Raw genomic sequence first — 16072 nt, 5'->3', positions numbered from 1 at the left:
TCAATTTTGTGTAATATTGTAAAGATTGTTGCTGATTTCGTAACCATGGCAGCAAACAAGGATATAGAAATAGCAGCATCTTTAGTACTCAACCGTAATTCGGATCAAGAACTACGTATTGTGAAGGTAGGTGTATACATACAAATGCGTATATATATATATATATATTTTTCAATTTACTTTCCTCAATTTCATTTTCTTTCCTCAATTTGCCTGTTATATATATATATATATATATATAACTCGGTGAGTATCAATCTGTCTGTTTTTGTAAATATATATATATATATATATATATATATATATATATATATATATATATATATATATATATATATATATATATATATATAGTTTTGGATATGTATGCATATATTGGTAGTATATGCATATACATAATTACATTTATTACTGTAATTACATTTATTTCAATCAAAATTCGTGACAAATGTGAAACATTGCTTAACTATCTTAATCCTACTATATTTTAATGAATTTGAAACACATTTTGAAAGCAATGGTGGTTAGTCATGCAACATTTCATTTCAAGTCTTTCAAAACTGATGACTACATCATATGGAAATTTTGCCACAACTACTACTATTACACAAGTCATTAAATCCTTATATTTTGTCGATTTCTCTACTTTAATCTGTAGAAGGAAGATGGGCGTATAATATTCGTAAATTCTTACGAAGATCGTGCAAGGGCACTGTTTTGCTATGTAAGCAGTTCCTTTTCTTCACATTGGTTTAATTAAATCAATTCATAATTATTTAGAAACTTTTGGTTAATTCCAATGACTACGACATTCGATGCTTTAATGCTGGAGAATGTATTGTGAAACCTGGCTGACTAGTGACAACATTGAAATTGGTGAAAAATAATAAATATCTATGTATTTAGTTTTTTTGTTTGATGATAATAATAAGAGAAAATTAGTAAAGCAGTTATCGAATTAACAGCGCAACAGTAGTATGGTGAAACTGACATACAGTCAGGCAGACAAACAGACAAGCAGGTCGTCAGGCAGACAGGCGGTCAGTTAGGCAATCAGACAGGTATGGAGGTAGGCAGGCAGACATACATACATACTGAAAGACAGGCAGACAGACAGACACACTTTAAAATGCATTTTCTTGTTATCAGGCATACCATCTTGACATGTACGGGCCTAAGTATGTATACATAATACCTGGATCATATTCAACAAATTGGTGGATGAAGGAAGACGGTGGAATTAACTGTACACTTAATCAGATCAAAACAGTATTGGAAAGTGCCATTGAAACTGAACAAGTTGTACAGGATATGTCCAACCAAACGACAATCAATGGAGAGGTATGTGTCCTGTTGCAGTGATTCAAGGATATTTATGTGCCGCACTCGAAATGCTTATGGTCACGTTTCTGCAAATGCTTTCTATATTACTATGACTGTGCTAAGTAAGTGTGTTAAGTGGAAATGTTTGTTTTCTTTTGCCGAAACTATATGTTTCTCTAACCAGACGCCAATTTTGGGTGACAATTAATGCATAAAAACACATTTTGTCAAGACTATAAACATCGTTATAGAGCGCACCCATACCGAGACAGGTGGTTCACATCGATCAATCAACGAATGAATGAATCAATCAATCAAATTTTCTATAGCACCGATTTCCACAGGAATGTTCTCTCCAGTAGCGCTGAATGGCTAAAGTACACCATGGGCTTTGGTGAACAAATAAGTCTTCAGTTTTGTTTTGAAACAATCCAGGCTGAAGGCTTGGCGAATAGCAAAGAGTTCCATAGTTTTGGGGCGACATATGAGAATGAGCGACATCCATAAGTGACTTGTCTGTAATTTGTTGATGCAAACTGATTCTTGTTTGTAGAACGTAGAGTGCGACTCGGTGTGTTTGGCTGGAGAAGATGACAGAATGTATGCACACTCGAGTTAAGCCATGGAGAGCTTTATATGTTAACAGTAAAGGTTGTAATCAATCCTGAAACGAACTGGTAACAATCGATGTTGTAACGTTGAAAGAAATCAACAAAGTAATGACAAACACCTCAAGTCATTATTACTGTAGTGTCCATGTGCTTTCAACTTACGTATTTCTCATTTCAGACCTTTCAGCAATATGAAAGTAGGTATAGAGCTGTACTGAAACGTTCCCAATATAAAAACCTCCGCTACCACCCGTGGCATGGACTAGGCTATGATGCTGTTTGGGCCATTGCATTGGCGTTGAATACCAGCATCGAGCAACTCTCCAATATTGTAAGGGCTCACTGTTGTTTTACAAATGTCGACCTATTTTAAATACTAAAGTCAATTGTACGACCCTCGTGTTGTGCACATTCTTGTGCAATTAGTATTTATCAAGGTTTAGAACATTATTAGCTAGGACTTTCCCCTTCATGGTCTTTGAAATGAAATAATTTGTTTCCAATTAATATCCAAGAGTCTAGTGTGTTTTTTCCTGAAAATCAGAAATCCCTTAATTACTTAATTACCTTTCTCTAGATGTTTAGTTCTTCACACGAGACACGCCCAGTAGTCCTTGAAGACTTTACATATGAGAACAGTGACATGGCACAAATCATACTTGGAGCTCTCCGTAACACGTCATTCCATGGAGTGTCAGTAAGTATGTCAGAGGAACATGCCAAAAATTATTTTTATCAATGCAAATAAATCGTGTGGGGTAAGGATCGGGGAAGGGAGTGTTTTTCGTTTACTTTCTTGATTATTTTCGTTTCATTTAAAAAGAAAATGCTGATTTGCAAACATTTTATAGTTACTGCAACTCATCGAATGACGAGTGCGATGGTTGTTATATATTATTTCATTATCATAACTCATTAGCTATGATAATGAAATATGAATATTTATTCTTCGAAGATGCTTAATAATCATTCACCAATTGTGTCATGCTGATTATAAAATTCAACGATCCTTTCATTTCAGCTCTATGAACACGAAAACATCTAAAAAAAATACTTCTGTACAAAAAGATCGCCTAGTGGATGTTGTACGGTTACTCTCTTTCCAGATCCATTCCCTCAAGATTATTTTAAAGTTAATGATGCAGCACGTACTTAGTAGATATCTAAAGTACATGAAATTATAATTTACTTCGCAGGGCTACGTTCGGTTTGACAGCCGAGGAGATAGAATGGGAAATTTTGAAATTCGTCAGATACAAGGTACATGCGAACTAATATCCTTTTGTTGCACAGAATGACGTCATGTTTGCTCTAATTTGCGTTTGTAAACTACAGCCTTTCGTTTGTCACAATAAAATGTATGTTATAGAGCAATTTTGATAATGTCTTTTTCACTAAGGCATTGAAGACTTTATTTAAATAGTACGATTATTCTTGTAACCTGTGAAGTAACTAAGGCAATCGACAATGTTTTTATTTACCCACAGAGGTAAAACAGTATTTGGCAGCCATATTTGGATCCTAAAATGGATAAATTTTGACCTCTTTTCAAACATTTGTATAGTATGAACCGGGAATGGGTTTGAGCTTCCTTGAACAAAGTAACATAAAAAGTTTAATTAGTTTATTTCCGACACATTTTAAGTTAACAATTTTAAAATATCTTGCACTTCACTGATACATGTAGTATTATGGACTATAAATGACCGAGGTTATACATAATGAATGAATAATGGAGCAAGAATTGTCACTTTATAAACCGTTTTTTTTTTTCAGATGGCAAATCTGTCTCTATAGGCATAGCTGATATCGATGGCAATATCACAATTACGCATGGATTTCAATGGCAAGGTGAGATGTTTATTTAAAAATAATACCCTCTGGGGTATAACAGACTTTTGCATATAGTGTACCAGTCCCTGGTGGTATATTACTATTTCATTATTCAGTAAATTAATATTTACAATGAAACTTCAGAATATACATGACATTCACAAGCCATTAGCGGTCCAAGTGCAACAAACCCGCGGGCTTGCCTGGCTAAAACGGGTGTCATAAAAGTTGTTTGCATCTCTAAAGCTGTTTGTAGCGTTACTTATAATAGCCTAATAAATTGATAACAACTGATATAAGACAGAGATAAGGTTTGCCTCAATTGCAGTCCATGCAGACGGCCGAATAGAGGTTTTACAGCTGTTTACTTGTGTTATGTAAGAGCCCATCTTCACATGTGTAAATATTGGTACTCTTTGATAACAAGTCAACTTGCTTGGCTAATGGCTTGTCCCAGTAATGAGTAAAACAAACGATAGTTCTGAGAGGAAGTTGTCGATTGGCCTCTGAATCTCGATATCTGTTCAATGTGAATATTCAATTTGGTACCCTTACGATGTCAGAGGCAGCGTCAACAACTTTATAATGAGTCATATACTACATCTCAGAGAATGAAAGTTGTTTTGTTTTATTAGTCCCTTACGCACGTCGGTCCGTCCGTCCGTGCGTCCGGAGCCATTTCTCGGAAATGACTGGACCGATTTCTATCAAACTTGGTACAAGGACAGCACACTATTGCATACATATGCACGTCAACTTATTTTGTGATACGATCCAAAGCACCAGGCGGCCACATTTTTTATGATGTTTTCATGTCCAGAACCATTACTTGGACATGACTGGACCGATTTCTTTCAAACTTTCCATAGATGGCCTTCCTCCAGTGGATAGAGAACAGTTGCACTATATGACTCTGCACGTACACGATGGACTACTTATATCAGCTACAGTGTTTGCATCGTTTGGAATCTTGCTTGATATCTTCTTTCTCTGCCTCAACATCATCAAACGAAACCATGGGTATGTTTGTATAGTTTTTATGAATTTTTTATATCATGTAACTATAATATTTGAAAGAGACTGGGATACAACGATGAAGTGACCAGAAATCTTTTTTCTATAAGGTATTACAGGGAATTCCCAAAATGACCGAACACAGTGGGCACATGCATGACTTCTTTCCAAGAGTTCAAATTTTAGTAGGTTACAGAGGTGGTACTCTATCAACCATAGTCATAATGCAAGTTGATAGCAGTAATCAATAAGAGTGAAACTGGCAGAAGTAAGACTAGGGTGAAAGAAGCCAGACTGAACATTTCCTTTACTAAAGTACATCTATCCCACAAAAGAAGTTTTAAGGGAACTGTTATCATACTGTCTGTTTATAAAGACTGAATAACATTGAAAGATCTGCTTATTTCTTAATAACTAACATTGTCTTTACAAAGAATGATATTGCAACCCTTCATTATAATATTATTTATACCATTCATAAGCCAAAAATTAAGCAATAAACGACCCCCTGGGGATGGTATACCAAGAGGTTTTGACCAGTGAACGAAATATATGCACGAGCGATAGCGAGTGCATACATTGAGTTCACTGGTCAAAACCGAGTGGTATACCTTCCCCAGGGGGTGGTTTATCGCTATTATATTATACTAGTATATTGATAATATCGGAAACAAGATAAGAACTAACGTTTTCTCGTTTCATATGCGCCTCTGTGTCTAATTTGCATAACAATAACGCTGCTTTTCAAGACAGCTGATCTTGGCCTCAATGTGAACGTCGTGCAGCGACTGGGTTTATTTTATCTGCTCGTCGTTTCTAGGGATAATCTGTACATTGATCGGCTCATTAAAAGTGCACAGTGATGAATAAACAACCTGTTTGACTCAAGGTATAAACTTGAAGTGGTTTATTGAACACAGCGTGCTTCGATCGCTCCCGGCCGAATTCGTGACTCGGTGAAGTGATAGACAGGTTGATATTTACAATGTATTTATAAACTGGAAGTTACGTCAGTAGATTTTCGGGTTTGAGGATTTCCCTCTCGGATTGATGACTGATACTCTAGGACAGGATCCCAGACAAATTTCTATTTACATTAATGGTAAGTCGGCCCGTGTAAGCTCTTTCACTTGCTTCATTTTTATGACAGGACAGGACAGCTCACCAATGTTTCCACTCCAGCCGCGCCGAGGCTGGGACCGATCTCGTGCATGCCTAGCGCCTTGACCTTAGTACATGTAGTAGGCGATGATTTGAACAAATACGCGATGACTGGGTTGCTTTCGAAATTTCCTTCATAATTTCTCATAAAATATTGTCTCATTGAGAGAAAATCCTCCTCTGACAATTCGAAGAGTTCACTATCAGTATCACGGCGGACTACAACTCAACGCTCGTAGACGAACAAAATTTGGACGCGTGCCAGCAGTGCATTATCGTACCAGCAGTGCATTATCACTCGTTTTAGACGCGCTAGTTCGATGTCTAGACCAATCATATCCCTCGATTTCCACCATCAATATACTGGTATAATATAATATAAGATATATACCCTGTTGTTCTACATCACGGCAACGCGCTTCTATGCCATGACAACGCTGTCTATGTCACTGGTTCTGCTGATATAATTATGTTATTCTCCTTTTTTTTCTTCAGCTGGGAAATACTCGTGAGCTAAGGGTTGTCACTGCGAATCGCTAGACTCGTAGTGACAAATGGTCACTCGTATTTTCCTTAACTGGACGAAGAAAAATATTGAGGAATAGCATCTAAATAACCAGTTGCATATTGGTATCGTGTTCGCCTAATGCTTCCACTCATTAAAGGCCTTTATATTAACCGTTATTACCCTACTAAATAGCTAACACTCCTATGCAATTTTAAGAAGCTATAGTAACTTGTTACTATTTCTGTAGATTCATCCGCTTATCTTCTCCAAGGATGAATACCATTACTTTATTTGGTGCTTTGTTGGTGTATGTATCAATCATTCCACTTGGTTTAATGAACTCTCGTTACTTACACACTGACAACCAACGTACAACTTCATGTCTGGTGAGTAGTAAATGTAACCGGTCAGAACAACTGTTAGAAAACTACAATTTAATAATACATGGTAATTTAATACAACAGCCCGTCCCTCTTCTTTCTTTCTGTATAACAAAACCGATAGGGCGTATATCTCCGAGCAAAGTAATACTTACGAGAGATTGAATACATTGCTCCAGTCTGTAACTGTTTCTGTTATGTTCTATTTTGAGTTGTCACCTTTCACTGTAAAATCAAAAGAGTTAATTTATTGCAATGCAATTTTCATAAGTGCCTTCCAAGGTGTAATCATTTAATTTTAAAATCGTGTACATACGGCCATTGGCATTTTGTGTGTATGAAAAAAGCAATACAACTTTACACTTATACCATTCCAAGACTAGAGCACGATGTCACATGATAACAGCTTCTGGATTCAGTATTATTTAAATTCTGACATAACCTGAGATTTCTTTGATTGGAGACCCCGAAGGTTTCTTTGATTGGAGACCCGATGAACAGTAGCTCAGTCTCCTCGAAATATCTAGGTTAGAAATGTATGGTTCACGATGAAAGTATTTGTTTATAACAAAGCAAAATAATATAAAAAAATTGCTTCTCCAGCAAAATCAACTGTCTGGTTATACATTTAAACAGAAATACCAATTGTTGTTTGTTTCAGATTGGTAAATGGTTTCTATCAATTGGCTTTACATTAGGGTTTGGACCCATGTTTGCTAAAACGTGGCGCATTCATAAGCTTTTTATGAAATTGAAAGTTCGAAAAGGGGTGAGTTATTACAAAAGTAACATGTCTTCATATCTTAGTATGATATATTCAAAACTGCTGTGACGTTTCGTTGTGTATAAAATGCATAGGCACTTTTACTGAACCTTGTAAATCGTTACACTGTCATAGGGCTAGTAATATGTGCAGGGTTCCACCGGAATACCTTTCAATAAAGCCACTGAACTGCCCTTGCATATTCGATTCATACCACGTAAAAGACAAAATTCACTTTGAAATTCAGTAATAAAATATCATTCCTTATGTGACACTTTTCATAAACAAAACGAACTGAGTTACCTTTCTCTTTATACATCTAATAACCAAGAGGATATATTTTCGAGTTCCCGATCGTATATAAAAATAAAAGCAATATAATTCCTAACTAAATATTCAGCTATTGTCACTAAATATATCCATCGTAAACTTGGAGTCAATTGTGCAGTTAAGTCCCTTTATACGGTGACCTGAATTGAGCAATGAAAATTATCAGGAATACACGCCTAATTATATACTAATGTCTCACTAGTGTCCAATAACAGAAAGAAACCACAACGGAAAATAAAGTGTATTTTATTTTATTTTACAGCCAATGCACGATAAACATTTGATAATATTTGTACTTATCCTACTGTTGGCTGATATTATTGTCTTAACCACTTGGCAACTGGTTGATCCCTGCATAACACGTCTTATTGAGGTGTCTACAGAAGTAAGTATATGATTACCCCCCGTAAGGGTAAGGGAGGTATTAAAAGGGGAAGGTGTGTCTGTGTGTCTGTCTGTTAGTCTGTCTGTGTCATCATTTTTTAAAAATCGCCTGGCTCAATTGTAATGAAATTTTAGATATATAATCTTTAGGGTAATGGCTAGACCTGATTAGGTTTTGAGCCAGATCTGTTAATGTTTAATTAGAGAAATTTGCATATTAATGAAATCAACTAATTACACAATATCTTAAGACTGCATACATTAATTTCAATATAATTTAGTATATTCGTTAAACATAACAACATACATTTGTCCTATAAAATTCGTTGATGTATCTTACAGCGTTAATGAATAATTTGCATAATTAATTATTTTTTGGTAATTAGGCTATATCTTAAGAATACATGCTTCAAATTCAACATAATTTAGTACATACATTTACCAAAAGAAAACACATATGTCCTATCAAGTTTGTTGATACACCGTACAGTGTTAATGAATAATTTGCATAATTAATGATTTTCGGTAATTAGGCTATATCATAAGAATATATACTTCAATTCCAATATAATTCAGTACACATGTTAACAATAGCAATCACACATGTCCTGTAAAGCTTGTTGATGTACCTTTCAGTGTTAATGGATAAATTGCATAATTAATGATTCTTGGTAATTAGGCTATATATTACGACTGCATACTTCAATTTCAATACAATTCAGTACATACATTAACCATAACAAATTGTGTATGTCCTATAAAGATAGTGATGTACCTTACAGTGTTAATGAATAATTTGCATAATTAATCATTTTCGGTAATTAGGCTATATCTTAAGACTGCATACTTCAATTTCAATACAATTTAGTACATACGTTAAGCATAACAAAGCAGATATGATGCGAATAAGCTAACGAAGCAGATATGATGCGAAAAAGCAGATATGATGCGAATAAGCTAACGATAAATCTAGCTAAAACGAATTACTTAATTCTGAAAAGCAAAAGGAAAACAGTGGATAACACTGGATCTATGCGCATAAAAGACACAATACTGCAAGAAACTGATACTGCATCATTTGTTGGAGTGTCAATTGATCAGTGTATGTCCTGGAAGCCACAAATAACTGCTGTAAATTCTAAAATAAGCAAACTTACAGGCATATTCCTACATATTCGCAAAGTTGTGCCTCAACATATACTTATCATGCTTTATAACTCCACTGTTCTCCCACACATCACATATGGACTGGAAGTATGGGGGAGTACGTACCCGACTTACCTTAATGAATTATTTATTGTACAAAAACGATTAATTCGTATTATGACTTTTAGCAAATGGAATGTACCTTCAGAACCATTATTTCAAAAGCTCGGTATTCTAAACATTTTTCAACAACACAGCCTACAATTAGCGATGTTTGTCCATGATGTTTTACATAAAAGACTACCAAGCATCTTCCACGATTACTTCACTACAATTAGCCATTCTTATTCAACACGGCAAAGCAGGAGAAACGATTTGAATATTCCAAGAACAAAACATAGGTCGGGCCAATTCAGCATAAAATATGCAGGTGCGAAACTATGGAATAAAATACCAGTGCATATTAGGACTATACAATGCAGGTCAGAGTTTAAGCGGGAATTTAAAAAATGTCTACAGTCTGGTTGTTTCGGGATCTAGAGCTCATGTTTAATTTATTTTGTAATTTCAGTGTATTTCCATGTATCATCTACCACGTTAAATAGTCTTGATTGAAACAGGGCAAAATTAAATGATGAGTGTCATATGTTTTTGTGAGGGGAGGACTCGATTAGTTGTGTAACAAAACTACTTCCACACCCTTTTCCCGAATAACACGTTTATGTATATACATAAGGATATTTAGTTCTGTTCTGTATCACATTTTTGTACGTGGGAATGAATTATTATTATTATTATTATTATTATTATTATATGTCCTATAAAATCTTTTATATAGCTTAGTATTAATGAAAAATTTGCATAATTAATGATTTTAGGTAACTAGGTTGTATCTTAAAAATACAAGCTTCAAATTTTGTATGATACGTACATCAACTATAATAATATGCACCTGTCCTATGAAGTTTGTTGCTACAACTTTTTCCTTTAATGAGTATTTTGAATAATGAACGATATTCAGTAAATAAGCAGTATCATACACTCTTACATACATTAACCTAAGAAAGCACGCTTCTCCAAAAAAACAAGGCCTGTTACCATATTTTTTTAAAGTTTAATGAGTTATTTGCATAATTAGTGATTCCCTTACGGGAGGCATTCAGTTTAAATCTGGTTTTGTAAGTAAAACATTGCTCCATGTAAACCATGTGATGGATAAACGTATGTATGTATGTATGTATGTATGTATGTATGTATGTATGTACCGGTATGTATGTATATGTATGTATGTATGTATGTATGTATGTATGTATGTATGTATGTATGTATGTATGTATGTGTGCGTGTGCCTGCGTGGATTGATGGATGAATGCATGTATACATTTCTTTGAGTTTATTTGCAATCATTGATGTTGTGCACGTGTTAAATGTGTCATGTTACAATCAATGTTGTTTTAATACGGAATAGCCCCAACAATATACAGAATTTTGAATGCCATCGGAAACCTACTACAAAACCAGTGTATTGAACACAATCGACAGTTGTGTGGTATTCCTCTGTAAAATATTAATGTGTCTTCTGTACATTGTAAATTGACAGATTATGCAAAGATCAGTGAAAGGAATTGTGGAAATCCATACGTGTAGCTCTGAGCATATTTGGTGGTGGGTCGGTGCTGTCTGCGGACAGAAAGGACTACTACTGATATTTGGTTGCTTTCTTGCACACGAAACAAGAAATATACAAGTAGAAGGTTTAAATGATGCAAGGTTTGTCTCTTGTCATATTTCAAAATCATTGTTCACGTTCTTATCGCATATTCAAATACTAGAAGTGCATTTTTATAAGGAAAATGTTAAGTTGCGTGCGCGCGCGCGTTAATATGTGTGTGTGTGTGTGTGTGTGTGTGTGTGTGTGTGGTAAGAGTATTTTTATTTTACTTTTGCTCTGAAAGTTCGTTGTGTCCTGTTTTCGATTTGAAATGTAGAAAAATGTACGGGCCATCGATAAGACTACTTCTTCTGAACTATTTTCATGGTCTACATCAGATAACACTTATGTATTTCTTTTGTATTCATTTTGTATATTTGTATCATATGTATGTTCTTTTATTATCTGGCGAAATAAATTTCATTCATTCACTTATTCATCAATTCGTTCATTCATTCATTCATTCATTCCTCCATCCATCCATCCGTTTGTTCGTTCGTTCGATCGTTCGTTGGTTCGTTCATTCATTCATTACTCCATCCATCCATCCATTCATTCGTTCGTTCGTTCGTACATTCATTTATTCATTCATTCATTCATTCATTCATTCATTCATTCATTCATTCATTCATTCGTTCAAACGTTTTTTTATTCATGTCAATATACTACCAAGCGAAGTTACTTATTGAAATTAATATATTTTGGCTATTTACACAAACAGCATTGCGTTTGGTATTTTTAACAGACAAATTGGTATATCTATCTATAACATCATGATGGCCAGCTTAGTAATCATAATCCTAAACTTGGCACTTCGTGATATGCCAACTCTAAGCTACCTGTTTACAAGTCTACCAATATTTCTATGCACCACTATCACCTTATGCATGATGTTTGTTGAAAAGGTAAGATAAAGGAGTACACTTTAGTGAAGGATTTCCAGCAAAACAATCTACGTTTTTGAATAATGTATGACATTATATAATGTATTATATTACAATGTATTATATTATATTATATTATATTATATTATATTATATTATATTATATTATAATTATATTTGGACATGACATGACATGACATGACATTGTATGGACTAATTTCAGTGTGAATTTATCAGGTCGAGCTTGACTACAATGAAATGTATGAACACATTCCAACGGGATCTTTTGTAATTGTTGACAAATTTCATTTCTTCCATATACACATTATACATGAACTGACACATGTAAAGTACGAATTGTGAAGATACTAGTACTTGAATGTGATCGTAAGTGACTTGTTTACCTTTAGGTTAACATTCTTATTGTTACCATTGAAGGATCAAAATTGGGCTTGATATTGTATCTTTCTTTATTTCATGATTGTCTTTTTGAAATGTCTGGTAAACAGGTCGTGGTTGTTTGGCGGGATCCATCTGGTAAGCAATTCCATAAAAGGCGGACTAGTGAAGGATTATCACCACAGAAAAAGAATGTCGGCTTTTTCGAAGAAGATAGTCAACAGGGTGCTGTTGAAGGTTCAAACATGTAGATTGGTAACAATTCTTTTACAATTGTATTTTCATTTGATGATTGAGGGGAACACCACTCAAAGAAATGAAATAAGTTTGAAATTCATAAACATTGGTTTCTGGAGAGTCATTTCATGATTTAATATCCCATAATTTCGCGTCACTGAAAAGAAACACCAAAAAACTAAACTTGCCTCGCATTCATTGTCCTATCAGTTGTCGAGTATTGTCTCATGGCAGTCAACAGATATGTACATGTTGTAGATTTTAAAAGAAAAAAGAAAATTTCGTGACTATTTATCTATAGGTAATAACCCCTTAGGAGTCATGAATATTTATTGTTCATCTAATGCACTGTCTGCTGACGCCCATGAGGCAACATCATTGCTAAGACACTTGCAGAGCAATGAATGTGAAGCAAAAATCAAATTGGTGGTTCTTTTGGCAATCTCACGAAATGTGTGTGATATGAAACCACGACTTGACTCCAGATTATGGGTAGATCCCACCATTAACGTAAATGCCTTTATTTCTTGGAGTGTTGGTCTGACCTTTCCTCAGATAAACTGACCTTTTGATTATAAAAGATGTACCTTTATTGCAACAAACTAAAATTTGTCAAAATATCATACAGATTTATATATATTCTTGTTCTTACCTATGTTTAAACAGTGTAAATATAGGTATTTGTTGATGTTGATATAAATTTATTATAGCTCACTGATGACAGCAACGTTGAATGAAAAGTTAGGAAAGTAAAATTGGTAGGCTAGGATTGGTTTTCATGTATTTATGCAGTAGGTATTTATGCAGCGATTATTCTATAATGTTCCTGAGAGAGACGTCACAAGTATTTATTTTAGCAAAGTGTAAACTAAATCGGTAAATTTCACTTGATAAGTTTTGTGTTTGCAATAATTTAAATGTAAATACTTCTATTCACAACAGGTTTTTTTTAAAACACGGTATGTTTTTACACTGATTCGTCTTCATTAAACAAAGTTTGTTTCTGTGAATCACCATTTGTACATTTACATTGTGACTAACTATACATGTTTAAAGTAATGTATTTATTCACAAGTGTTACCTAATCACATTCCTCAATACGTAGTCGTAAGTGTTCAGAAATCATTTAATAGTGTTGCGTTTCTTTTGATTAACCAACACTCTTAGCACACATTTTAGGGTTATCAGCCTTAGCATCTCATTCTAGATAGTAGCAAGTCTCACGAGACTTAAACAGTTTACCTCGTTGTAGACTAAAAGGAGTCCTTTATTTTAGGACAGTTCCATGAGTGTTTGAATTGTGCAAACTTTGTATTTTTCATTGTATAACTCAACGGTCCATCTATCCACAATTTAAATGTTTGTAAAACTCTTTGAGGTGACGGTTGATAAGTGAGTTACTTAAACAAATTGACTGTTGTCTTTACACTATAGCCTTTCAGGTTATCGTTAAGTGTATGTATACATGGTATGCATGAATCAGTTGTTCTGTATTTTAACTACCTTTGACTATGTTGAAATTCTATGCAAATTTAAAAATAAGGTCTGGAGGCGTTCGCAATAAATGACTTCCTCATTCCCCGCCAATTATTTGCCTCGTCTTTATTTTAAGGTTTTAAAACTCCAAATATCGAAGCTTTCCCTTATAAAATAACCCGACAGTAGAATTGAAAGCAATGTGGTGTAAGCGATGATCACATTTACTGTATATGTACTATTATGGCGCACATAATCCAGGTTGCACACGTTTAAATAGTAAATGTTTTTTATACCCTGGTTATTCGACGTCACGACGTACTCGAAATATGGGTCAAAATGTTGAAAATCATCGTTATTTTTTCACGATTTCCATAAATCATACTTACAATTGCAGTCTTCATTCAGCCTGAAATGCTAGTAACCTAGGGGTTCCTACCATGTACAGATCGCTAAGGCACCTTAGGTCACTGGTATTTTCCTCGGCTGAAAGAAGAAAAATAATTAGGACTAATATTGCTTAGAGGTATACATATCAAATCTTACATTGTACAGTAAATTGTATTGTTTTTGTTTAATGCTGCAAAAAGGAATCCATAGTCAAAACATTAATGTTGGCCACACCTTGTCTTTCATACTTCTCGATAACTGACATGGTTTGTAGTTTCGGATCTGTTGCTGATATTGTATCAAAGATAATTCCAACACATTCTCAGTTAAAATCAATCACGGTGTACAGTAATTTGTTTTTAAAAAAAGAAGTCATAATAATAATTATGTCCAATATGGCCGCTGAATACTGTGTAACTCTTCGGAAATGAATTCGGTTGTCGATTTTCTATGAAAACAAGACATTGAATCACAATATGCCTTTTATTATTTCTAGGGGATATTTTGGGGAGATTTTCTGCGACAATGTCCTTATTTCCCCCTCCAAGAACATTCCACCTTATGCTAACATTTCACTTAGCTTTTCCAAGGTAATGTGAGTTAATATGGGGTCAAAGTTAGGTCAAGGGTTATTGACATCATGACACTGCAACCCATACAGTCGTCTTAAAAGGCACAGACCCAATGAAATGAATGGTAAATCACTGCCATAACACAAATATAAAAATGTGTACGTTTGAGAGATCGAAGACTTCCGTCTAATGCATCTGACCTCTAAATGCTTCTTGTAGCACATCCTTAGTGTGACAGACTACAACTCTCTAATATTCGCAAAGTTTTGACGTGACACGAGGTCACAGTGAACCCTCAGTTGTCTGTAATTAGTCATAATTTGACATCGGTGACCTTTATGCCCCCCCTCCCTCCCTCCGTCGTAAATTCTGACTCCAGCCTCATTCAAATTTGACAATAGTCCTGTGACTTAGGAGGGGGATTTCTTATATCCTGTACCTATTAATAAACAATGTATTTTGTTCATTACCTACGCTTTCAGTTTTCTCGGTACGTCTGTCCCCCTTAATTTGAAAGGGTAAGTAGCACTGCTAAAGACGAAGGTTTACTATGAACTTTGAACTCGGTGTTAGGATGAGTCACCGAAAACTTCTTTTGAACTTAGAGGAACCGAAACATAGAACTCGACTGGTGTATTATATTCCAAATCCGTGGTATGTATATACAAGTCACTTCAGAGTAACACTTTACTAGGAAAATCGACACTTTTCATGAATTGCGTTGACCTTTAGTTATATTTAAGTTCTGGTGAAATGGTCAAATATGACAATTTTCAGCAGCAATTAATTCAACAAAAGAATGTCTGATAACTACATACACTTGTAAAGGTTATTTCGAGGTGCCGGCTCCCCATCCATCCTATGGGGTACCCGTCATTGAATTGCTTGTCATCTAAGAAATTCCTAAACCTAGGGCCATATTTTTTATTTCCCCCCCCCCCTCCCACCAC

At 34.8% G+C, this 16072-nt stretch overlaps 2 protein-coding genes and 1 long non-coding RNA gene across 3 annotated transcripts in view; all 3 read left to right on the top strand.

Moving 5' to 3' along the window:
• LOC144446031 (gamma-aminobutyric acid type B receptor subunit 2-like) overlaps nt 1-12895 on the top strand; it is a 38951-nt gene extending 26056 nt beyond the window's left edge. Inside the window, exon 18 of the mRNA XM_078135702.1 lies at nt 12558-12895. Coding sequence (XP_077991828.1) covers nt 12558-12698 — 141 coding nt within the window. The 3' untranslated portion in view covers nt 12699-12895. The remainder of the gene's footprint in view (nt 1-12557) is intronic.
• On the top strand, nt 19-1163 carry LOC144446034 (uncharacterized). The gene is made up of 3 exons (XR_013481945.1): nt 19-126; nt 659-724; nt 1150-1163. It is a non-coding gene; the product is annotated as an uncharacterized LOC144446034 (long non-coding RNA).
• On the top strand, nt 1211-6454 carry LOC144445761 (gamma-aminobutyric acid type B receptor subunit 1-like). The gene is made up of 6 exons (XM_078135402.1): nt 1211-1341; nt 2113-2265; nt 2512-2631; nt 3131-3194; nt 3711-3785; nt 6438-6454. Exons 1-6 carry the CDS (start codon nt 1222-1224, stop codon nt 6452-6454), a joined length of 549 nt encoding a protein of 182 aa, XP_077991528.1. The 5' UTR covers nt 1211-1221.
• Nucleotides 12896-16072: the final 3177 nt, after the last annotated feature.

The sequence above is a fragment of the Glandiceps talaboti genome, chromosome 14 (genome assembly GCF_964340395.1).
Source record: "Glandiceps talaboti chromosome 14, keGlaTala1.1, whole genome shotgun sequence".
Taxonomy (NCBI): domain Eukaryota; kingdom Metazoa; phylum Hemichordata; class Enteropneusta; family Spengelidae; genus Glandiceps; species Glandiceps talaboti.
This window is presented reverse-complemented; position numbering and strand designations above follow the sequence as displayed.

Coding starts and splice junctions, on each gene's coding strand:
- LOC144445761 (XM_078135402.1), top strand. CDS start 1,222: ATGAAGGAAGACGGTGGAATTAACTGTACACTTAATCAGATCAAAACA. Junction 1,342..2,112: donor AAACGACAATCAATGGAGAG/GTATGTGTCCTG, acceptor TTCTCATTTCAG/ACCTTTCAGCAATATGAAAG. Junction 2,632..3,130: donor CGTCATTCCATGGAGTGTCA/GTAAGTATGTCA, acceptor TTTACTTCGCAG/GGCTACGTTCGGTTTGACAG.